Below are 26710 nucleotides of genomic sequence, written 5' to 3' on the forward strand. Positions count from 1 at the left end.
GAGGGCAGCTCGTAAAGCTAGGCAAAGCGCTGCTGTCATGACATCTGCTGTAGCTGATCCGAGCAACACCTGCCCTCACTGCCACAAGATATGCCGATCTCAGATTGGACTTGTCAATCATCTGAGAATACACAACTAATGCAAGCAGACATCATACTCGACTAACGGATTGCAAACGTCGAAACAATGATAGTAATCTTAGATTCACTTGATTTCATGATCTCCATATTATATTTATCCTATTTTGAAATTAGAAATATGGACATTTTTATTAAGCTCTTCAAGACCTTTATTTAAAGAGACAGTTCACCCAAAATAAAAATAAAACCCAAATCTTTATGGAACACAAAATATGATATTTTCAAGAATGTTGGGGTCCAAACAACTCACTGCCGACTGACTTACAAAACAAACAAACAAAAACCACTGGAGACATTTTTCAAAATATCTTCTTTTTTGTTCTACAGAAAAAGAAACACAAGCATACAAGTTTGGAATGACATGAGGGAAAATGATTTAAATTTTGTGGTGAACTATGCCTCTAAAGTAAGAGTAGTCTTCAATGGACATTTAAGTCAAGCCGAGTTTGCACAACAAAACAATTTTATGCCAATCTTTTAAGGAAGATTCTGAGTTAAATTAATCTCAAGCTTATCTGTGGCATGCTGTCTATCACTAAAGAAAATCATTTTAATCTGTGCACCATTTAGAAAAATACAAAGCAAAAACATTTGAACAGTAATGTAATACCTATAATGCAAACACCACAACTTTTAAATTATGCAGTCACAGTACATAAGTCAGCATGAAACTGGTGTCATAGAATTGCTTGCCAACGTTTTTGTTTCAAAAGCTGGCAAACCCAATTTAAAATGGTCAAATGTAAAATTTCACATGATATCTGCTCAGGACTATCAGCAGAGGATGTATTTGTCCACAAAATGCTGTTTAAATGGCTCAAACCATTTTGGAACATTCCATTTTAGGAATTACGTTGATAATGTAGAACAAAAGTTTTACACCTTAAGAGGATGATTTAAACAGATTGATTTTCGGAATAATTCCAGTGCTTCAAGAAAAGTATGACATTCACATTTCCGTTTCTAAACTATTCAATAAATGTGCCCCATGGGCATCCATTGTAAGTGCATTACTTTAAACAGGTTTTTCTTTGGGTTTTATAAACAAAGTCATGGGATTTGTTTTCATTGAAGTTATTTTCTGTGGTAATCGACAGCATTATTCAGATGCAGTTGGTAGAGTTTAATTTATATCATCCTCGGAACATTCCTTTAAAGCTACTAGCTACAGTCAATGCAGAGGACAGCAGTACAGCAGGAAAGAGAAGTGTAGGATTAGACAATATAAGATACTTGCAGGTTGTGTTTTCCAAAACAGGAATTTCTTTTTGGGATCTCTTGCTTAACTTTTTTCCTGTTAAAAAAAGTAATCAGTTGAAAATAAAACAAGATGGAGTTAGATGGTGAAAGGTAAAAAAAGGCTGATTTAGTTCATGCAGACAATGTGTTAAAATTAGTAATGATAATAATTAAGTACAATATAAGAAATTTGTGATATTAAGTGTCACAAATTGTGTACAATCACCCATATGACGCATATTTTATGAAAACATCATGCTGTAAAAATCATGCAAATTCTGGATAGAGCCAGAATAAAACATTAATTCATTGACACAAGTAAATAGAGCACTTGTGACACCATGCTAATTAAAGTTAAGGAATTGCACAATCTGCATTCATAACGAAAACTGAGGCACATCTGAAAGAAATCATAGCAGAAACGTCGTCTCAATGCCACATGCCACGTCTTTCAGATGCAACAAAGGCAACATAAACATACATGAATCCATTTTCTTAGACACATTTGTCCTGCCATCTGGGCAAGGACTGTGCTTCATTTTGCATTAGCATGAGTGTTTTATCATCATTGTATAGACCTTTAGGCCAAATGCCAAAATGAAGCTTTAAAGGATCTGTTGCGATTGTACGTGTCTATGTAATAGTAAAATTAGGCAGCTTCTGAAATTACTGCAATGAAACGTTGTGCCAGACCCACATGGTGCGTGCCAAAGCCTGTTTCCGAAGAAGATTTATACTTATCCTAAGAATGTGATTTGCATATTTAAGCAAAAATGTATTTAAATTAAGCAATCATCATGTCATTTTTGATTCAGAGCAGCCACAGCTCTGAATTACTGTACGTAGCAAAGTCCTGCACACTTTATTCAAATTATCTAATGTACATGCAGTGCTTGACAGCCCTTCCCTTCCATTTTAAAGATGTCAGCCCCTTGCCCTTTGTGCATTTGAGTTCCTCTCTAATCATGAAGTTAAACAAATAGGATTAAAAGAGGAAAATAGGTATTTTAATATTCTCCATTTAGTTATTTTCCTATGTGCTATTAATTCAACTACATTTACAGCATCAGCTAATTTAAAAAAAAAAAAAAGGATAAAATAACAGAAAGAATCTTAGGATATAAAAATAATCTAATAATAAAAGCCACCAGTGGCCCAAAACACTGTTTTTTTTTTATAACTGGAGAGATGTTTCATATCCTTATTAACTGCTTAGTGACTGGACAGGCCACTATACAATTATTACTTTCAGCCAAGGCATCATTATCAACATACATGGAGGTTGGTTGAACAAGCAATAACATGATGATAAGCATTGTGACAATATTGTGACAGGCTTTTCACACAGTCACAGTTTCATACAGGTGTAAAGAACCAGCTTCAGTAGTATGAGAACTGTGCTGTAGGGATGTGCATTAAAGATATTAAATCTGCAGGCAGAGGTACACATCTATTCCAAAGTTTGGAGTCTGTAAGAGTAAAAAAAATATATAATAATAATATCTTATGCTCATCAAGGCTACATTTATTTGATCAAAAAATACAATAAAAACAATAATATTGAGAAATATTATTACAATTTAAAATAATGGTTATTTAATATATTTTAAAATGTAATTTATTTCTGTGAAGCCAAAGCAAAATTTTCAGCAACCATCACTCCAGTCTTCAGTGACACATAATCCTTCAGAAATTATTCTGAATTTACTCTTTTGTGACAAAAATATATGTATTTACTGTAATATTTTTAATTATTTAATCACATCCCTAATAAAGCATCAATTTCTTTAAAAAGAAAATCATATTCACCCCAAACTTTTGAAAGCTAGTATCTGTATCAGTTGCACTGACAAAAATCTCTGTTACTGATATGCAGATGTGGGCAGTCCTTAAACCAGAAGTGGAAACATACAAATGAAGCCTATTTTTAGATGTGAATCTATTCCATTTATATTTTCCACATAGCAAATTAAATTTGTTATTCTTTTTATTACAATATTTGCAAATTATAAAATCTTGAAAATAGTAGAATAGACAACATATCAAAGTGAGTATCACAAGTGTGCCTGTAGGTTTTATTTGGTCATCTAAATGCAAAGCCAACTTATGACTCTTTGGACCCTTGCTGGGAAGGAAATTTCAAGGCTGGACTCTGGTACTTTAATTGAATACCTCTGCACTACAGTTACTAGCCATAGTGACAATGTGCCAAAATATAATATAATTAATACTATCGCAGTGGGGGAATCTATTTATAAATTAGTTCTGGTGTGAGCCTCAAGCTCCCAGTAGGCTGCACAACTGGAAAACACCATTAAAAAGTAAAGTGATAGTTGCTATAAGGAAACCAATTAGATGACTACCATGCTTTCTTCCCTGTTGTTGGATGAATGACAATGACACCCCTCCCCCCAAAACTGATGGCTTTTCTGTGATGGACTGCTCAAATAAAAGCTTCATCTGTCCATCTATTGGGATTCCCTGGGTACAAAATGTTCTGCTTTTTAATATGTTGTTCATTTCATATTGAATTCACTGCCAACTGTACTTGGCTCTATCTATCACCAGATGATCTGAAAGGTGTGAGACTTGCTACAAAACCAGGATCCTCTCCTGCGTGTATTGGGAAAATTATACACAGTTTGTATGCAAAGTAAACAGTCGAGTTGGAGTGGTAATGTAAGTCCTGAGGGAAGCTCTGTGAGTTCATATAATTTCAATAAATGTTGTAAATATTGTTTCACTGTGTTTACAGGTGAGGGGAGCACCTCCTGCATCAAGCAGCCCAGTGGTCCTGAATGTCAATGTTCTTGGCTTGCTATTTGACATGCATTTACGGTCTAATTTATGTTGTATTTTTTCCTGCTGTATATCATTCACCTTCCCATTTTTATTCACATGAGTGTGATGTTGTTTTTCACTGAGATACCAGTGTGGGATTGCTGTGGTTTGTGTGTGTGTGTGTGTGTGTGTGTGTGTGTGTGTGTGTGTGTGTGTGTGTGTGTGTGTGTGTGTGTGTGTAATATGAGGTGTCTGTAATTTAACTAATGTAATTTAACCTAAGAGTGATCCTACACTCTTAGGGCCCTATTTTAATGATCTAAGCGCAGGGTCTAAAGCGGAGGGCACAAGTTCCCTTAGGGCGTGTCCGAATCCACTTTTGCTAGTTTAACGCGGGAAAAGTGGTCGGCACGCCAGGCGCATGGTCTAAAAGGGTTGTCCCTATTCTCTTAATGGGTAATGGGTGTGTTTTGGGATTTACGTGCGTTAAACCAATCAGAGTCTCATCTCCCATTCCCTTTAAATGCCAGTTGCGCTCGCGCCATGATTCCACCATATCTTTATGTACACAATAATAATCTTTTACATTGTAATCCTTTTATTTGAAATATTTGGCATGTTTGTGTGCTGCTGTGCGTCCCTGTGTGTTTAATAATCAGAGTGTACGCACGTTGTGGACCCGACTATAGGCGTACATTGCTAATGTGCTCTTTAAATAACAAAAAAAAAATATTGCAGTTTATTTCTGTTGCCTCAAAATAGCAACGTGCCAACAATGCGCCAGAACACACCTCGTTCTCAGACCAGCACGCCCATGGGCGCCCATTTGCTATTCAAACAACGCGCCGCAGGATGTGAAAATGATAACTGCGTCGGACTGAAACTAGCAAAAAACACTTGCGTCGCACTTGGCTACATTGCACCGGGTGTAAGATAGGGCCCTTAAACTACAAATACCATGTAGTCAAATGCCTTTTCGCCTTGAATGTGATTTGAACAATCAGGTCATTACACTTAACTGGATAATAACAGGCCTTAATAATAGAGATAAACTGAGTCTGAGATTTTATGATTTTATGAATTATGACCAATGAAAAGACATTTTCCAACAAATGTCCCATCATTTTTTTAAACTCACGAACGTGCAGTCAGTGCTTTACTTACATAAGCCCTAATTTGATGGGATAAGTTTTACATGGAGAGGTGGGTTAAAGTAAATATTTCCAGATCTCAGTTAATAACCGTCCGAACGTGCCATCTCAGTAATCATTATGGACAATAGGGATGTCACGATACCAAAATTCCGACTAGTATCCGACTAAGAAATAAAATTATAAAATTAATAAATAGAACCAAATCACAAAAAAAAAGAAAACTGCAAAGACTACCCATTTTAATATAAGTGTCAGTTAAGAGTAAGATGCTTGTCTAGATTTCGCTACTCACTTATGTGGGTTCATTATAAACAGCCACTTCTATAAACTTGTGAAGTTCACATAAATAGGTTTTTTATGATACATTAAAATTATATTAACAAATAATAAATTAAAATACATATACGTCATGATGCATGCAAGCACAGATGGCCTTCTAGAACGGCCACATCTAGAAAACACACACTCCCACCTCTGTATTAAACATGGACATGTTAGTCCTGTCCGAATCAGTACATGAAATCACAGACGTCGAGTGATAATTTTTTTTTTTAACTCAAACATCATTTAGAAAACTAGTCCCGTGCATATAGGGCTATATTCAGACATTTAACCCTCTACCGCGCAACATATTCTTTGTGTTCATTTCCTTGCCACTGTCTCTTTAAGAAAACATTCTCCTGTTTTTTGTTGGAATGAGAAGACCTTAGTTTAGCCAATGATGTGCTTTGGTTAAGTCACATGACATGCAGTTTTTTTCTGTGGCACGATTTTTGACAGACTGTGGTCTCTTGTCGGTAGTTGCTGAAAGCAAACTAAAACGTCAGTAACAAACAAGGACCAGCCCATATCACATACACAAACAAAACAGAAGCATCACCTCAGGTAAGTTATGATGACATATTCACCACTCAAAAAAGTTATGAAATTAGTTTTTGGTAAATCGATCAAATGTCTGTGTTGCCAAGCGGCCGAAAACCAGTCAATCTCTGGTGTGACCACCATTTACCTCACGCAGTGCAACACATCTCCTTCGCATAGAGTTGATCAGGTTGTTGATTGTGGCCTGTGGAATGTTGGTCCACTCCTCTTCAATGGCTGTGCGAAGTTGCTGGATATTGGCAGGACCTGGAACATGCTGTCGTATATGCCGATCCAGAGCATCCCAAAGATGCTCAATGGGTGACATGTCCGGTGAGTATGCTGGCCATGCATGAACTGGGATGTTTTCAGCTTCCAGGAATTGTGTACAGATCCTTGCAACATGGGGCCATGCATTATCATGCTGCAACATGAGGTGATGGTCGTGGATGAATGGCACAACAATGAGCCTCAGGATCTCGTCACGGTATCTCTGTGCATTCAAAATGCCATCAATAAAATGCACCTGTGTTCGATGTCCATAACATACGCCTGCCCATACCATTACCCCACCGCCACCATGGGCAACTCAATCCACAACGTTGACATCAACAAACCACTCACCCACACTGCCATCTAACCTGTACAGTGAAAACCGGGATTCATCCGTGAAGAGAACACCTCTCCAAAGTGCCAGACGCCATCGAATGTGAGCATTTGCCCACTCAAGTCGGTTACGACGATGAACTGCAGTCAGGTCGAGACCCAGATGAGGACGACGAGCATGCAGATGAGCTTCCCTGAGACGGTTTCTGACAGTTTGTGCAGAAATTCTTTGGTTATGCAAACCGATAATGATCTTGGAGGTGAAGATGCGGGATGTGGAGGTCCTGGGCTGGTGTGGTTACACGTGGTCTGCGGTTGTGAGGCCAGTTGGATGTACTGACAAATTCTCTGAAACGCTTTTGGAGACGGCTTATGGTAGAGAAATTAACATTCAATTCACGGGCAACAGCTCTGGTGGACATTCCTACAGTCAGCATGCCAATTGCACGCTCCCTCAAAACTTGCAATATAGGTGGCATTGTGCTGTGTGATAAAACTGCACATTTTAGAGTGGCCTTTTATTGTGGCCAGTCTAAGGCACACCTGTGAAATAATCATGCTGTCTAATCAGCATCTTGATATGCCACACCTGTGAGGTGGATGGATTATCTCGGCAAAGGAGAAGTGCTCACTAACACAGATTTAGACAAATTTGTGAACAATATTTGAGAGAAATAGGCCTTTTGTGTACATAGATCTTTGAGTTCAGCTCATGAAAAATGGGGGCAAAAACAAAAGTGTTGCGTTTATAATTTTGTTCAGTGTAGAAAGGTCAGCTGCAATCTGTTTAACTGTAAGAATAACAACAATAATGCTAGTGATATAATGTTGATTAGTCATATGTTAAGGACTGCCAAGGCATTTGTATAATGGAAAAAAAAGAAAATTAAATGGCAATTTTTTTTTCTAAAAAGTTCCACTATTGTATGTTGTTGCCGTATGGCAACATATCAAAGTACCTTAAAACAATATTATTTCAATTTTTTTTTTTTTTTTTTTTAGCACTTCAAGTTAAAGGAGACATATAATGCTAAATCCACTATTTTAGCCCTTAAATGCATTTTGTTGTATATTTGGAGTGTTTAGAAGTACAGAAAAGTTGAAATTATTCTCTTCAGGTGCTTCGTTGATATCTTTATATTCTGGTTCAGATTTTTCTGTCATCTATGACGTTTTTTCAACTATTACGTCACAGTATTTGCAGCGGAACTGCCAAATAAGGACATCGACTTCCGGCCCAACACTTCCAGCAATCCACCATTTTTATTTCTCGCTGCAATTTTGTAGTCCAAGCTAAAGGATGCAGAAGTTACGAGAGGGTAAGTTAAAATGTTCGGTTGTTGGATGTAGTAACCCACACGCTTCATTACACCGTCTAATGTAGATGAACTACCGCGCTTGTGACAGGGCGCATGTTTAACTGAAAGAACGAGCAGAGAGAGAGAGACACGGTCGCGCGCGCGCGCACTCTCTCTCTTCGGAGCCAGGCGAAAGTGTAAACAAGACTTCACCGTCTCCAAACTAGGCGCTGTCTTGCTCTCTCTCCCTCGCACATATTAATCAAAATAAATCGACACGGTGGTAAAAGGTCGGAAGACCAAAGTTTCATGTGTAAATACAGTAACACACCATTGCGATACATACATCCATATGAAGACGTTGTTCTGCAGGTTATGTCTCCTTTAAGCCATTCAAAGAAAAGAAAAAGAAAAAAATGTCTATAGGTCTATCACAATGCGTGCGGTAGAGGGTTAATTTCATAACCATAACATTCAGGCTGGAAATGAATGTATGCTGTAACTGAAGTAAAGGAAATTGCTTTTGTTCAGTCCTAAAGCTAGACTAAAGTAAAATTATGACATCAGCTGTTCAATTTGCTAAGGTTCTTTAACTACAGTTGAAGTACAATGACAAAGTTCTCCAGATGTAGGCAAGACCACTAATTTGTCTGATAAAGAATGAATGTACGTACATTGAGTGGGTCCAAAGCCCGGGACACACCAAACCGACGCCAAAGAACTAGTGCTGATGAAAGCCGACTGTGTTGTCACCTCGCGTCGGGGGAAAAACGCTGCACTTGAACACACCGAGAGAACTACTGCCGACTGTCAGCTAGAAAGCGTGTTCTGCGCCTGTGTGTAAATGAGACAACTGTCTACTTCTGCAGATATATTAATCTATAATCGTCATTCAAAAAGGGAAACCGACGCTGCAGATACACAAACCATAAACAAAGCAGTGCGTGCTTACCGTTTTGAATATCAATCCTGCTAAACACTTTCTTTATTCCACTCCGCTCATGTTAATATTTAAATATTCGCCAAGGAACACTCAGGTAAGATGACGTAACATTAGAACAGCCTTCTATCTGTACCATTTTGACTTCTTTGCACGCTGTTTTGCTATTATTCTCGTGCACTGACTCGTTCACTAAGCTGAACAGCCAATCAGAGTTCCCTCCTTCACCGATGCCGATTCAACATGTCGAATCGGCCAACGACAACAAAAAAAAGCAGATGAGGACCAATTTCTGCCGACGGTGCGGAACACACTGAGAAAATTTAGTCGGCCGACGCACAAAAACTGCCCGACAGCCGTCCGTCGGCTTGGTGTGTCCGTAACTTAATGGACATTTGAGCATGGTCATTTATGTATATGTGCAAAGAACAAGGAAAGTACAGATGCCCTTTACTTTTGAATGCATTCAAATAAATTTCTCAAACAGCTTGTTCATTCTATGGTGTCAGAGGAAGAGTGTCAAGAGTAAAAATGTGAATAAGAATTTTGTGTCATACTACACTGTCAAAACTCACTGAATGAACTACAGCAGACTCAGATAGAAATAATCTTCAGTTTGTGTCCCTCTGTGACAGACAGACAGACATGCTTACCCCCCCCCCTCCCCCCCCCAAAAGTCAAGTGAACTCCTGAAGTGTCCTCAAACTAGAGGACTGGAAATATAAACTTAATGACAGGGTTGAAGTCCAGAATAAAGGACTGCCCGATTTAAGTTAAATACTGTAAGTCAATGACCAAGGAAAGAGGAAAGTATCTTACCAGCTTTCTTGGGCACACGGGTGAAGGTTCCTTTCACAGTTCGGCAGTGGGAGTTGTCACCCCCACACACACCACACTTATCCTCCACCTTGTTGGAGCCAATTTCCCTGTCACAACCCACTTTCTGAAGGAGAGGAAGAGAGATATGGGGGGATATGCGAGACACACAAAGAAAAAAGGCAAGATGTGCAATCAGAAACACTTTCAAGCTTTCATCTTGGATATGTCTACATCTAATATCATGAAACTATAGACCTAATGCGCCAGAGAAACAAGCAAGCAGCCATCATTAGAACATTTTGTTTGAACTTCCGTTCTTGCGCTAGCTCTGTATACAGTATAACTCTGTATAACACTTGGTCCTTTTCAGAAGTCTGAGCGTGGTTCGCATGATTTTTGGTCTCGTATGTGAACACTCAAAATGACCTCAGACCCCTTTAAAGCAAACCGAACAGAGACCATCTCAGGAGGTGGTCTGAGTACGGTTCACTAAAAATATCCATTGTGTACACAGTCCGAGCTCACTTGATTTTTCCATTTGTGAATTCCAATGTTTGGTCATCAGATGCCTCCGTACAAATAGGCTGTTCATCATGGCTGTTTCTTCTGGCAGATCTCTACAAATTATTAATTCATAACTTACACTTGTTTATTGTCATTTTAACCGCTTCCAAGCTGTGTAAGAGAGACGGCAGCTGATTGCTTTGCCAGCTGAAATTTTTTCATATACAGCTTTACAAGCGCACACAATTAAAGCGTATGCACAGAAAGTCCGCCCTCACAGCACGTGTACAAAACTAAATTCTCTTTAGCGTCTTATTGCATTTAAAGTGTCAAAAACACACAATGTTCACATAAACAGTTTTGTTTTAATGAATGAAAACATCTGGGAAATAAATTGCATGTAGTATTGCAACAAACATTTGACAACATTAAACAACTTGCTTTACAAAATAATAATAATAATAATCTTTACAAATAAATATCCTGGTTAGTGAGGCACATACAATGTAAGTGAAAGGGATTAAATTTTGAAGTAGAGATAAAACGGCATGAAAATTTCATAACACGATTATGGTGACACAAATTATCACGATTATCAATATTCATTATCATATCACGGTTTTGATCAAATGAGATGAAAATGTTCCAAAAGAACTGGTAAACGCACTGAAAACCTTTCAACAGGTTTTGCATTTGAAAATCAACAAACAACAAATCAAATTAGCTGCTCTATGCACTTTTTAAGCAAGATTCTGTTTTCTGCGGCATTTCCTTGCTTTTAAAGGGATAGTTCACTTCAAAATTAAAGTTCTATCATTTACGATTATAATTGAACTATTCCTTTAATGGCCCTTGTCAATAGCAATGCATTATAACAGTGCACATCCATGTCTCTTGTATGACAGAGGACACACTCTCTCTATTCATTCTAATGCAACTTGCCATCATGCTTATCAGTGTTTTCAGAGGACTATAGTATTAATACTAATATAATATTTTTGTAGTGCTCATCTTGTCTGGGCAATTGTTTTGTACACTGTACAAAACGGATCTATAAATGGGTAAGATTTTAAAACATTAATCTCATTCAATATTTTAATTATTGATTCTAATATAATAATTATAGAATTATTTCTGTAGCAAAAAATAAAATAAACGGTGAAATAAGTGTACAATGTACAATTATCGCTTAAGTAGTCTTGTTTGAACTTGTTAGTTCTTCTTAACTCAAAGCCACTTGCTGCAAACTTTTCTTCACAGACGCTTTGCGTTAATTACAAGTGAGATAAAATATTTAAATTCAAAACAATATTTTGTGTCCAATTTCCAGAAATTGTTTTGGTTTTGAGTTCAAAGTTAACTTGCCTTGTGTTTGCTATACTACAGTGGGTGTTGGTCAAGATTTAAAGTGTTTCCTCCTTTTGCAGTGACTTTCTTTTTGCATGTTTTGCAGTCAGGGTGACCATCCTCGATTAAGTTTCCCACAGGACTTTTCTAAAAGCCAAAATATGACCACACCACAGATTTGGTCCTCTTAGAGGGCTGAAAATCTCCCAAACGCTGTCACTGCCTTCCGCCATGTCTTCTCATACAAAAAAACAACGTTGCATGTGCATCAGACTGCTGCTGGCTGGTCATGATTAACTGGACAGTTTTCAAAATCGCGATGATCAAACACGGTTTTAATGATAATACAATTTTAAACGATAATACTAACCATCAAGACTTTTTATCGTGGTTTATCGTGAAACCGGAAATCGCTATTTTGAAAAACCATAGGGTCAGCCATCAAACACTGAACTGGACTAGATCCAAAAAGCAACAGTATACAAAGAGGTCTGAGACCACATTCCTACTTAAGTGGACCAAAAAAGGATCGGAGTCCTCTTTCAGGGACATGGACAAAGTGAGTGTAAAGAGAACTGGGTCCTTTTTCACTTGGTTCACCTCTTGGTCCACTTAAAGGAGTCTGAGTTCGGTTCTTTTAAAGAGGACTCAAGTGTGAAAACACCCTATGGCATCGTTGTCAAAGAGTATATTTGCTAGTGAAGTGTTTTTACTTATTGTAGAGTTAAAGGAGAACTTGGTAACTTTTTTTACTTAATAAAACTGTCTAGAAATCATTTGGATGGTTAAACAACCTGTTCTGGTGATATTGGTGACTTTCCCCGCTCCCCCAGCGTTCCCAGGCGGAAAACCAACCTTGCAACTTGCAACACTACCGTCCCGGCAAGTTAGAAATTGGAAGTCTTGTGATAAGCGAGAACTAGAACGAGAACGAGCGCGAAACACAAATTGCTTTACGGCAATTCGACATAAACACACACGCATGTATGATGTATTACCAGATTACCCACCTCGGTAGACATAGCTCCACGCGATACAGTTGGCTTGCTCCGATCAAAACAAACGCACATGAGCAGTGGTAGAGAGGGGGAGGAGGCCGCCGCAAATGAGTTTTTACGACTGTGTTGTGAAATATACACCCCCCCACAGCTGTAGGGGGAGCTCGTGGGGAAAACATGCGACAACAAAAGGGAAAATCAGCGAAGAAGTGACAAGAGTTCGCTAGAGTTACCGAGTTCTCCTTTAACAAAAGTTATCATGGGCTTTGTAATGTTTGAAGTAGGGCTGGAACGACGCGTCGACATAATCGATTACGTTGATTGCGTAAATTAGTATATTTTCATGAAATGCGTCGATTCGTCGCACTATTTATATTCCCCAATGATGCCGGCTACCGGGTATGGAGCTTTTGATGGTTTAGAAGTATTTCTAATGTTGCTTTTTTGGCCACAGAAGCAGAATCCTTAAAAAGTGTCAACAAGGAATGTTTTTTTCTTTTGAAAGTACAACTGACATTGACAAATATGAGACACTACAGCCGTTTGTTGAACAGCCGTCTGTTGAACAAAACTTTTAAAAAGGTGCTAGATATCTGCAAATAAATCCTAAAGCCTCTGTACACTAGCTGACACACTATCAATCACTTGCTCCCAAAAGCTAATCTCTATTCATTGTCCATCTACAAAAATCAATTTACTTCTATCAACCCCATCTGGAGAGATTCATTCTTCAAACAACATTCATTGTGAAGTGGCACTCATCCTATACACACTGCACTGTGATCAGAGCCAACTCACAAATTTACAGCAACCCCCACCCCAAACAGGATTGCACAGTGACAGATTTGTATTAAAATTTAATTTATCATATGTGAAGACTCATTTTACCTATTCAGAAGTGTGCGATAATTTTCTAACTGGCCTTACTCACATGTCTGTGAGTACAGTGAGTCAGATGTCTACTTTAATATCAGACTAGATAAAGTCCATCTACACTGCATGCTGGTGTTGTGCGGCACAATTATGATTAAGGCAGTACATAAAAGGGCAAGATACTAAAGACATTGACACTGGCATTGATATCTTAATAAAAAAAAAATTCAAAGTAAAAGCTGTAAGTAAGAAAATACAAATTCTGTGCTGGTGGGAGAAAATGACAAGTCAATGGATGATAGACAATAGATTTTTAATTCTTTCCCCGCCAGAATAAAAAATTTTTTTTTACATTTTTTTTATTGCCAGCCAGCACCAGCATTTTTGATAATTTTCACATTACTTTCATGGCCTCAGAATATTTTGTTGTACAAATATCGGAACATGCAATATATCAAAAGAAAGAACAGCCCCTCTGCTTTTAAACAAAAACAATAACAAAAACATTTTATTCTAGCTTCATGCATTCTTTTTGATCAACACTTAAATGTGGGTAAGTTTCATAAAAAAAGCAACATTAAAGGTGCAGTATGTAAGAATGACTAGTGGTATGTAAGAATGACTAGTGGTGATAGTCGTTTCTCTGCCACCTGCTTCTCAGACTGGACGGCACTCACACGGGTTGCCAGTTTGAGCATACGCAACAGGAACGAGCGCAATGGAAAATGAAAATTGGCAACGTGCAGTATCACAGACCAAAACAATAACAAACATTCCAGCCTGGAAACGCACATTTCAAAGTAAAATAACTTGCTGTAGAAGTGTTTTTCAGAGAAACGAGTATGTGAACTTAGCATGTTTCCTCAATATATGATAACAAATTATGGTATTTTTAGAGTGAAAAAGTTTTCTCCAAAAAACATACAGCACCTTTAAGTAAAACGCTGAGAAAATCGCATTTTTGTCAAAGACTACTGTCACAGGTTGTTTTGGGTTTTTGGGTCATGATTCATGTCAGTCATGTTTCACACTTGCCATGTGTTCTGTGTTGTCATGTTGTCTTGTTCAGTAATTGGACTTATGTGTGTATTTAAGCCCTCACGTTTGCCATGTGTCCTTGTCAAGTATTGTTTCCCTGTAACCACTGTTGGTGAGCTCTGTGTCCGTGTCCGTGTCCGTTTCCGTGTCCATGTTTTGAGTTTCATGCCACACCATACCTTTGTTTTATGTTTGATCTTGCTTTTGAAGAGTTATAATAAACTGCACTTGGGTTCTACAACTTCCCTCCAGTGGATCTCCTGTTACAACTACATCCAGATCGGATTCAAAACGATGATCAAAGCATAGATGCCATCCCCAAAACTTGTACAGTACTGTAGGGTCAACATTTCATTCGGTAATGTTAGGCAGCTATGATCTATATGCTGTTTAATGTTTTGCGTTATTTTACATGTGTGTAAGCAATGCTTTCATCACTTGTTTCTGCTTATTTTTCACCTGTGTTTTGACCTGAAGATCCGGTCCTCTTTCAGAAGATGCATAATCTTGGTTAAATGCTTAAATGCATAGTGCCCCTACCGTATAACAGTGAAAACATGGATGGCTGGGAAAATTCCATCACTGGTGGGAAAGTGTTGTGTCATAAATTATGGAAAATTCCGTCAATGGTGGGGAAAGAGTTAAAGAGAATAATACTGATTTTTAAAAGTGAGCCTCAGCCTAAGATAGCATGATCATTAAAATGCACAAGGACTGTTCATGGCCAATCTGATGTAAATTAAACTGACAAGAACTGGAGAAAATCTGCTGGTTCATTCTTGGCTGGCTGCTACACAACCTCTGCGAGTCAAAGTGCACAGGATTTTATTAGTAATTAATCAATCAATCAATACCAGGCTGGTTTATTATAAGTGACTCAGAAGATAATCTAGTGGCTGGATTATCAAAAGTTTGCGAAGTTCATGACATGAAATATTTCAAAGAAATTCACTTCTGTTTGAAGTAGATGATCGTCGAGGCAGTTTTGTGAACTAATTACATTGTTACACACCATTATATTATTGAAATCTTACTGAGAAAAACAATAATATTATTCATTTTAATTTGTGCTAATTAAGTCTTAGCACACTAGCACCGGTTCTAATATCTGCAAAAGTAAGTATGCAACCGTGAAATAAGTTAATGCATAATGCAATTCAAACACTTACCACACACTCTCCACGCACACAGATGCTGTACGGGTCTTTGTAAGAGCACTTTGTCCCATCATGCATCAGCTGCTTCATGTAAGCCACGTCACCCGTTTCTTTTGATTGGCAATAAAGGTGACACCTTTTGTTGGCTGAAAATATAGAAAACCATGATAACAAGATTTTTAACAAGAAAGACCACAAATTACATTATATACATTGTTGTCTGCTATAGGTCTATTAACATAAAATTAAGTTATGAGAAAACAATAATATTCAACCAGTAAGACTGGTATGTAATCATGCATAAAGAATAGTGTAATGTAATATTCAAGCAAAATTAAAAATAAAGGTGTTCTTACAGGTCTTGATCCACACAAGCTTTGAACCAATTAATTATTCAAGTGCATTAAAAATTACTTGTGCTAATGTGAAATATTAGCACAGGTCTGACATCTGACAACCTATTGAACTCTTGAACGTATATAAAATAACATTAGAATAACTCCTTAAAACATTTAACATATGCAAATTAGGTTTCACATTGCAACTGGCTATTTGGTTCCATCCAAGTCAACAGTAAAAGAGCACAGAAGTTTACTTTTCAAAGGGATAGTTTACCCAAAAATAAAATTATTTCATTATTTACTCACCCTCATCTCATCATGTCACGTCATACAGGTTTGGAACAACATGAGGGCAAGTAAATGACGACAGAATTCAGCACATAGTAATGGAATGCAATGAAATTAAGTCATATAGTGTCTGAATATTAACATGGTAATGTAGACAATTCTGTCAGGACCACTATCATCAAAGATGATTGACAATTAGCATACAGTTTGGATTGGCAGTATGGTTCTGTTTGGGACAAGAACTCGTTGCCCATCTGTGGCAAGGGGGGTGTGGTGGTTCAGCGAGGTCTGCACCCAAGAGAGAGAGCTGAGAGAGCGGTGAGAAAGTAGGTCAAGTACATAATGACAAACACCTGTGTCTTGTTGCAGTAATTGGCGAGGAGAGACCGCTTAAAGCCACTGAGGAACAGTGGCTGGAGGGAGAGAGACAGACTGAGGACTCGTGGGTGCACTGAACGCTCGAGATTGTGTTTATTTTGAGATTGAGTTTATGCGTAGCGCAATATGCTTTATGTTGAACCTGTGCCAAGATCAATAAAAAAAACATGATCCTCAGTAATGCCAACTCTGACTTCTTCCTTACTTCCTACGAACATAATAACACTTGTGCTGAAACCCAGGAGGAAAGAAGTGCCGCCGGCGTTATGCAAAATCCGTCAGGAGGACTGTGGAAAACCAGTTGCCGCTGCACCTGCACAACCCACACACGTGCCTCTCATGAAGATGGGGGGCAAGAACGACCCGGAGGCGTTCCTGGACCTCTTTGAGAGGACCGCCGAGGCCTGTGGGGGGGCACAAGAACATTGGCCGAAGTGCCTCATTCCCCTGCTGATGGGGGAGGCGCAGATGGTGGCCCAGCAGCTACCGGTCCAGAACCTCTGGGTCTACCAAGACCTGAAAAGAGCCATCCTTCAGCGGGTCGGCCTCACCCCTGAACAACACCACCAGCGTTTCAGATCACTGGACCTGGGTGAAAGTGGCCGTGCACTTTGTGATGGCTCAGCAGCTCCGGGATGCATGCCGCAGATGGCTGGTGGTCGAGGGAAGCGACGTGGACCAGATCATCGACCAGGTGGTACTGGAATAGTTCATCGGCTGACTGTCAAAGAAGATGGCACAGTGGGTCCAGTGCCACCGTCCAATGTCGCTGGACTCTGCCATCCAACTGAGTATAAAGGGGGGTACATATCAAGCTTTGGTGGATTCAGGATGTAACCAAACTTCCATTCATCAAAGCTTGATTCAACCTGCGGCACTGGATAACAGCCGTATGGTTCCAGTAAGGTGTTTGCACAGGGATGTGATAAAATATCCCTTAATGCCTGATACTATTCAATTTAGGGGGAAAAATCATAGTGTAGAGGTTACGGTTAGTTCACACCTCAGACATTTAATCACTTATTGGGGTTTCTCTGTGCAGATGTCTCTTGGGAGAACAGAGGGTGGGGAAAGGGGGCGGTCATGCAGCTAGGGGAAGCTGAACCGGGACCGCTGGGACCAGAACCAAAGGAATGGAGCGCTGTTGAAAGGCTAATCCTTATAGAGTGCAATGATTTCCCCCTGGAACAGTCCCAGGATGAATTTCTGAAAAATGCATCTGATCAGGTCCAATCAATTGACAGACAGCTTCTCCAACCTACGCGACCACTCTCTTACCCTTTTTTTTGCTATTTTAAAGGATAAGTTGTACCGAGTGACCCAAGAAGCTCAAAGCAAGATACAACTCAGTTGTAAGTTCTGAAGAGACGTCGGAAAATACTTTTCCAGGGTCCAGGTTTGTACAGTACCAGTTTTTTGCCAATTTCTTCCCATACTGGTACTGGAAGTAAGACTCTGATACTGGAAAAGTAAGACTAGACGAGAATAGGACATTTCAGTAAGGAGCAGCATGTCCCTCAGAGACTGGGGGCAAAATGCCCTTTACAGAAGGAGAGTACCTGCGAAGGAGTGCACTTCTGCTACAAGCATTGCCAATGCCTACACTGTTGACGTAGTAAACACAGTGCAGCGCTTCCGGGTTCTACGGCAGAACGCCAGAACGCCGGCTCACCATTGGCTGGCGCTGTTCAAGTGAGAACCATAATGACCTGGCGTTCTGACATAGAACCCGAACGCGCTGCACTGTGTTTATTACGTCAACAGCTTAGGAGTCTGACAAAGTAGAAGAAATTGTTGAAAAAAGTTGTTATTTTTGTTTTGATTTTGCATACAAAAGGTATTCTCGTTGCTTTATAATATTAAGGATAAACCTCTGTAGTCACATGGACTATTTTAACTAGTCTTTACTACCTTTCTGGGCCTTTAAATTTGCAAATGATGTTGCTGCCTATGGGAGGGACAGAAAGCTCTCAGATTTGATCAAAAATATGTGTTCCAAAGATGAACGAAGGACTTATGGGTTTGGAACAACATGAGGGTGAGTAATTAATGACAGAATTAAAATTTTTGGGTGAACTATCCATTTATCCAACAATAACTGGAAAGCCCTAAGCAACAAACATGTTGCCCTTTTCCAGAACACTTAAACGAGTGTTTTCCTACACCCTTATAGCCATAAGCAACAAGCACGTTGCCAATATTACCAGAAAAGTGTTTTAGCCTATTGAGCATGTTGAATCAGCATCAGAGCTATTGAGTGTTCAGCTTAGCAAACCAGTGCACGAGAATAAAAAAGCAAGTGATTAAGCAAGAGGGAATACACAGAAGGATTCTTCTGAGCATTCCAATGCAATATTTCCATAAATGACATGCTGTCTGGAATGAGAAAGTGAAGATTAAGTAATCAACATCAATCAGGCACTGGTGTTGACAGTTTTTTCCTCTCATGCAGGTGCAAATGTGCATGCTTCTGGGCTGTAGTCTTGCACTGTGTTCGAGTGCAACTTGACCTAGAAGCAGGCAATGTAAACGTAAACCATGGTTGCTTGCTAGTTCTTGATCTAGTCTTGGTGTGTCTGAGCTGTTAAGCCACAAACATGTTACCAATAACCATCAGAAATCTTAGGCAACAGGCACATTGCTGATACCTGAAAAACCTTGAGGTCAACATGAAATCCAATTTGACCATGTCTGTAGCGCAAATTGCTAGTCTTATGGTAAACCTTCATCTGTGCAAGTTGTCTTTTAATAATTTTTGCTCAAAATGTGAAGGGAATGGCTTCCCTTCTGGAATGGTGTTCCTTCTCTAATGTGTCAGTTGATTACTTGGGAAAAACATCCTTAACTGCTCCCCTGCTGTAAACTAGAGGTGAGAGATGGAGATTAACGACCCCCATTATTCCACACTCCTTCACGGGATTATCAAGCTACAACGTTGTTATTGTTTGAATAAGAGACCTTTGCGGCGAAACGTATTATGATACAGCAACATTGCAGTCTTTAAAAAAAAACGTACCACACCTGTCCCTAAATTTTTTACTGTGTCCCTAAAAATATTTTTAAACATAAAGCACTGCTGAAAAAAAGGTAAGCATAGCACGTACGGCCCAAATCCCCCAAATGCAGTATCTATTATAATACATACTAAAATATGTGTTTTTAAACTGGAATGTCAGTGACATTTCTCACACTGGCTTTAGTTTTGGACAATGTGGTCCTTTCATTTTGTGGGTTAAAGCAATAAATGGCACTGGACACGACAACATAAAGCAACAGCAGAAAGTGCAAAGTTTGACAAAAGCCTTAAAAATGACACTTTTTCACACTCTAAACGGCTTCTTGAGCCACACATACTAAGGAAAGTGGGTAAAGTTGTGGTTCATCTTGTACTGGTTGGATTGGTTCATGGCTAATATTGGTTTAACACAGACATTTAAAAAATTCCTATGGAAAAAAAATATAGAACAAGGCTGCAGAAAAAGTTGTCAGGAACTTTTGCACTATTTCAGTGCTCTTGGAATGTCACTCGGCCAATCAAACTCTAGGACCCAGCACTATTATAAATATGTTTCCCCAAATTACACTGCTTTAAAATCTGAAAAACTCACCGTCTGGGTGTTCATAGGGAAGCCAGTGGTGTTTAGTGTTCTGGTATTCAAAGTGGGAGTTGCGTTGTTGACATTGTTGTGCTCTGAAGTCCTCAAAGTGTTTGGGGCAATCATCAATGTTACACAGCTGGTACTCATAGTTCACCCCTGGACAGTCCTGACCTCCATTAGATGGACTAACAGACAAAAGATAATAATTAAATAAAGATCAACAAAGTACTTTAAATATACAAGTATGTGGTTTAAAAAGCAGTCAGTAACCAAAGTTAATCTAAACAAAGTTTAAATGAATCACTTCAATGAAGAAGTCTGGCACAAACAGATAGTAGAAACACATCTATCCCTTCTTTCACCAAATAAAATATTTAGATCCAGATTCAGAAAAGCTAAGCAATGTTTGGATCGAATGGCAACCGATGCAAAAGATAGATTGAATTTTGACAACATCACAAGCCTCACTTTAAATTTCATTCATGCATATTTCTATAAGTGCGAACATCTGTTCAACTCAAATGCTGTTTAACAGGTCCTTAAAACAAACACTCTACACAACTAGCACATTAATGTGCTGGCATAAAAAAAATTAATAATTAAGAAGCATCCACAAATTTTTCTGGTGCAAAATAATACCCCTACTTCAAAAAGAAAAATACACTTAGACAGCAAAGACGGCAGCCCTATCTGATTAAAAACACCCTGTGCAGATGTTTATCAAAAAATAGATTTAGAGATGCAAACAGGTAATCAGATCATTTCATGCATGATTTTGATTTATTGAAATAATAAAGAACAAACTAACCTTACTGGATAATGCAAAGTTTGTGACTGACATTTCCTATCATTGGATAGTGTCAATCATGTTCACCCCTGCTGTCTGTATGCTTTATTGCTAGACAGATAGTTCTTTTAATTTTTAAGAAACTGCAGCCATCCATATGATAACTGAATCTGGTTATGAAGAGTACTCTAGTGTGCCAGTAAGCCTCATTAGCAATCCTGACTGTGCGTTCAGTAGATAACATACACAGGGTTGTTGCACTGGCGGGTTCTGAATCGGACGCCCGTCCCGCAGGAGCGAGAGCAGGAGCCATACTTGCTCCAGGCGCCCCAGGCTCCATCTTGCTTCACTTGGTTGGCATTCTTCCACATGCAGTGACCTTTGTAGCACCACTACAAGGGGAAGGTGTGAGACAGAATCAAATTGGGAACAACAGGACAAAATAGGCACAGCAATTTGTGGACACATGAAATTACCTTCCCAGGTGCACATTCAGTCCCATCCAGTGGTGGCCCTTTTTTGGTCTTGCAGAAGTAAGGGTTATCTGGATGACTGCACCAAAGCTGCTTGCATGGATCAAATGTGCGAAACTGAAGAGAGAGAAAAGTGCCCATGGTTGGATGCTTGACATTTTAAGAGAGAGATAATTAATTGGCAAGACAAATGTAAAAGATTGTTGAACTTTTTTGGCCAAACTACAAAACTACAATTCCAACAGAGATTAGACCTGACAATCCTTTTCCTCTTAGGAACGCGCTCGAGCTCAAAAAAAAAAAAAAAAACGGAGAGAGACTGATTTGATTTTCCCTCTAGAGACTGCCAGTGCCACTCTGGAGCTAGTGTTACTGCTAGACACCCAGGAAATGGATCTAAGAACAGTTCTGTTTACTGCAAATGCCACAATCTGAGTCAACAAAAAAAAAGTGTATATTTTTAGTCGGAAGGAACAAATAGTCATTGCGCACCATTGTGTACACAATCAAATGTACCAAATAGGATTTGAGTTTCGAAGTATTTTATTTATCTTAAAGGGATAGTCCTCCAAAAAATTAACATTTTGTCTGTATAATTTACTCACCCTCATGTCCCAAACCTGTATGGGTTTCTTTCTTCAGCAAAACACAAAAGATGATATTTTGAATAATGTTGGTTAAAAAAAAGGTTTGGTTTCCATTGAATATTATGTACATACAATAGAAGTCACTGGGAACTAAAACAGTTTGCTATACCAAAATTCTTCAAAATATCTCAGAAGAAAGAAAGTCGCACAGGTTTGGAATGACATGATAGTGATCTTTTTTGTTGTTGTTGCTTGGACTATCCCTTTAATTCACATCAGCTGTGGTTTCTTACACATTTGTTTGTGCGTTTAAAGCACATGAGATGAAAACATTAGGAACATTTAGGAATGATAACGTTGTCCACTCCAGGCGGATTCACAGCTGTACTTCTGTTCACTACATTTTCTTTTCATTAAACACTGCAGGAGAATGTGGCATACACATTACAATGTGAATAAGTGAAAATACCATTCATATTTGCAATATATTTTTTCTAGGGAAAAAATACACACAGAAATGTAAACAAATAATTAAAATGCCAGCCTGAAACACAAGACTGGGAGAGGAAACTAATGAATGACAGCTGAAATACAAGGTTCATCTCTAAGCTCTGTGCTTTACCAAAACAATTCTGCTTATTTGCAATGCCGTGTGGAGTAGGAAGGTTCAGACATACGGTTAATAAATGGACGGATGTGCCCAAGGGAGAAACGGCACTATGTTGAAGGCATAAATGAACTTCCATTTAAACTTTCTAACAAGTCCCTTGGCAAGCAGTTAGACTAAAGGATATCAGTTGTCTGCTCTGTCACTGGCTCATTGCTTTATTTAACCAATAGGTGATGCCAATATCGATTACTATATACAGTACCTGTATTATTCAAGTTGGCATGAAATGGAAATTCACCCTGTCTATTTTCTAAAAATCCAAATGATTGGCCTTACTGAGAACAATTCCTCTGTGTGTAAATAGAAATATCATAACTCTCCAATCAAACATTTAGTCCATAAACCCCACTCCTTTCTTACAATCGACCACAAGCTCACATTCAGGTCTACATCCAAGCAACATCTGATGGATGAAAGTACCAACCTATATATTTTTGTATGTACGTTGGATGTTAATGTTAATGATATGACCCTTAACAATACAGAAAAAAAAGGATCTGCCGCTACTTCTGTTTCATCGTGATTTTACTGCATATAAATTAAAGTAATAGTTCACCCAAAAATAGGTTAAAACACACTAAAACATTCATTTTTACACCCTTTATGAAGCTTCAAGGCAACAGTCAGCATTCATTGTAATTGCCCATAAAACACAATCAGAACAAAAGTCATACAGGTTTGAAACTGTAATAGTATTTCATGCATGTGCCAAACGTAGCTCTTTGCAAGTTCGTAACCGATTTGCTTATTAAAGGGCACATATTATGCCCCTTTTTTTACAAGATGTAAAATAAGTCTCTGATGAAGTTTTAGCTCAAAATACCCCACAGATAATTCTTTATAGCATGTTAAAATTGCCACTTTTTGGGGGTGAGCAAAAACGCGCCGTTTTTGTGTGTGTCCCTTTAAATGCAAATGGTGCCTTTCAAGAAGAGGACAAAGCTTCATGGAAGCCGGTGTCAGGACAATCTCATCTCACGGAATGAAAATGTCAGAACAGAAACTGTCAGTATATGCTGTATGGAGATAGAACAGGTATCATTTTGTTTAATTACGGTTATAACTTATTTGTCATCTTGCTTTTATCAACTATTAGTACAGAACTGGGCCCTAATTAAATTATGGAATAATATAAAATAAATAAAACAGGCCTTTTTGTGGAAAAAATATGTAATATTTGAGTTACATAAAGGTTTTTATTTGTTTTCTTCCTAATTGTCCTTGGAATAGTGCAAATATTTGGTCCAGCGGTATCTATCGGACTCTGCCATTGTAAAAAGCACCCCGGCCGCGCGCACTCACGTTTTCAAACAACATGTCGAGCGCTGTCTTGCTCTCTCTCCTTCGCGCATATTAATCAAAATCAATTGACACGATAGTTAAAGGTCGGAAGACCGCAGTTTCACGTGGAGCATTTGGAGATTTTTTCTCCTGAATTACCGCGGGGTGTGAATTGTGCAAAAAAAAAAACGTAGCCTTATCTTCTCTAAAAAGCGTTCCGCCCATTCAGCTGACATAAACCAAAATTCCATTAAAAAAAAACAACCTATCCAGTGATGAAATGTTTTCTGTGTTGACACAAATCTTGTGCGATGTCCTAAACTGCCGGGATAATCACACAATGCGTGCCGTAGGCTACACATCCACTAATGACACGTCCGATACGCAAACGAATGACTCCTTTGAGCCATTCACTTTAAGATTATCTCGTCCCGGGCCCAGGCAAGACTGTCAGCTGGTCTGGTCGGGAGTAAATGAAGACTGCTATGTTCATTCTTACATCCAACAACAATTGGATTGTTTCGGACATTCTTGTCTAAACCAGCTCCAGCGTCGAAACAATGGCGGACTGTGTATAGCTAACTCAGGGCGGGTCTATGCTAAAACAGCAGTGTCCATCAACAGGCAGTGTCAGTCAGTCATCACTTCTGGGCAAAGTGATGTCACTTTGCCCAGAATCTAAGAACGGCTTGTTATGGAGTAAAAGATGGAAAAGCTTTGCTGCAAAATTACCTTTTTTGGTACCACAAACTCCTCAGAGAGCTAAATAAAATGTCGCACTACAGATGGGAGAAGCAACAAATAGTTCCTGACAAATGTTTTGTTTACAATCCCATTACAATCTAATTGTTTCTATCGACACTGACAATGGGACACAGAGAGACAACTATTTAAAGCATGATTGGTGGGTCATAGAACATCTCATGAGGGTGTAAGTTTTTGCCAGGCTATGGTGTACAGCTGGGAACAGATTGTTTAGGCATGACAGAGGGCTGGGAGGAAGGATCACAGCATGGTGTTCTTGTTTACTAGTGTTATAGCCTTTGATCACAGAATGCAAAACATCTTGCCATCTGCTGGTTCTCAGTTTCAGGCCATAAACCAGGTGTGGGGCTCTTTTCCCTGACACTGTACCTGTGATTGGGATTTTGCAGCACATATTCATCTCGCACTTGAAAGTGTTTAGAGCGGAGGGTTTGGGGGGGTTAAGAGAACATAAAAAAAAAAAATATATATATATATTTTAAGGCCAGAAACTAATACTGAATTATTATCCATGTCTTTCTTAAAACTTTCTTATTTACAAGAGAAACTTGGCATAGAAATATCTAAAAAATATTTGAAGCACTTCCAGCTAAAAGACTTTGGCCAGAGACCTTAATGAGCATTGGTTAAAATACGAAATATTTAGGAGATTGACTTTTTGGTGCTTGGTTTAATGACTGACATTTATCAGATATGTCAAGGGAGAATACAGCCTCCAGCTAAACTCACTGAAGTACAGATTTTGTATCCAACACCAAAATCGAAGCGACACTGTTCATCCATGGAGTAATTGATGCCAGGAAGTTCAGGGAGCTGCGGCCAGTCATGTTTGAAGGGGTCGTCCAGCAGGCAGTCATATGAACTGTGAAAAACAAACACAGTTACAACAGCTGTTTGAGTAATCCCAGAAAAGGTGTTTAATGAATGGCCCTATAAACTTTGGAAGCCAGTTTTAAAGTTTGGTAGCAAACAGTAAGCCTAAATTGGACAGAATGGCGTAATGAAAATGAGACTCATACATTCTAGATGATTCATATGATTCATATCATTAAAGCGGAACTCATTTTGAACCCTCACAGACAGGACTAAATCACATTTCCTTATCTCCATGCAATAGATAATTTACAGTAAATGTTAAAAATCATGAAGTGCTGAGTGAGGCCAGGACATGCAAAGAAAGTGCTTTTAAACTTTCAAACCACAATGAGATTTTGAACTTCAAAAGGCTCTTCAGAGGTTTTTTCATTTACAGTAGGCCAATAATGAACTGCTCAGGGATTTTCAGTAAAAGTGAAGCCTTTTATTATCAGAAATAAATCTAAGAAAAATCTTAATTATCAGCATTTCTTCATGAGCACTGTTTAGGTTAAAGGTGATGTGAGAGTTGAGTAAAACACAATGATCACACAAATCTATTGCATTGGTAAACACAGATTTTCTTCTGAGAACAAGTCGATTTGCTTGGTGTGAATGGAAAAATCATTCATTCTACGCTGCTTGAAGACTACCGAGAATAGTGACCACTTCAAACTCAATAGACAACGGTGAAAAGGCTTTTCCTGTCATATTAGAGAGCTACTCAATATCAAATTTTTATTGACAGTAAGATGCCAAGTTTCATGGGTAATTTATATCCCATCAGCTCTTAGTCATGATAGGTAACCCTGAACATTAAGCAGTATATAAATTCATATGGCACTATAGAAGCCTTCTGAAATGATTGAGTGAATCAGTGAGGGCTCAAATGAATAAATTACCTCAAATTGAGAGGTTTATTATATAAATA

At 38.6% G+C, this 26710-nt stretch overlaps 1 protein-coding gene across 4 annotated transcripts in view; it reads right to left on the reverse strand.

Moving 5' to 3' along the window:
• adamts3 (ADAM metallopeptidase with thrombospondin type 1 motif, 3) overlaps nt 1-26710 on the reverse strand; it is a 137034-nt gene that overhangs the window by 33970 nt on the left and 76354 nt on the right. For 2 of the 4 annotated variants that reach the window (XM_082169992.1, XM_082169990.1), the window contains exons 10-16: nt 25654-25786; nt 21625-21738; nt 21395-21540; nt 20371-20546; nt 15768-15901; nt 9839-9962; nt 1378-1434 (exon numbers count right to left, since the gene is read on the reverse strand). In XM_082169992.1, coding sequence (XP_082026118.1) covers nt 1378-1434; nt 9839-9962; nt 15768-15901; nt 20371-20546; nt 21395-21540; nt 21625-21738; nt 25654-25786 — 884 coding nt within the window. The remainder of the gene's footprint in view (nt 1-1377; nt 1435-9838; nt 9963-15767; nt 15902-20370; nt 20547-21394; nt 21541-21624; nt 21739-25653; nt 25787-26710) is intronic. The other 2 variants (XM_082169993.1, XM_082169991.1) reach the window with 1 other exon arrangement.

The sequence above is a fragment of the Leuciscus leuciscus genome (assembly GCF_965113295.1).
Source record: "Leuciscus leuciscus genome assembly, chromosome: 5".
Classification (NCBI taxonomy): Eukaryota; Metazoa; Chordata; class Actinopteri; order Cypriniformes; family Leuciscidae; genus Leuciscus; species Leuciscus leuciscus.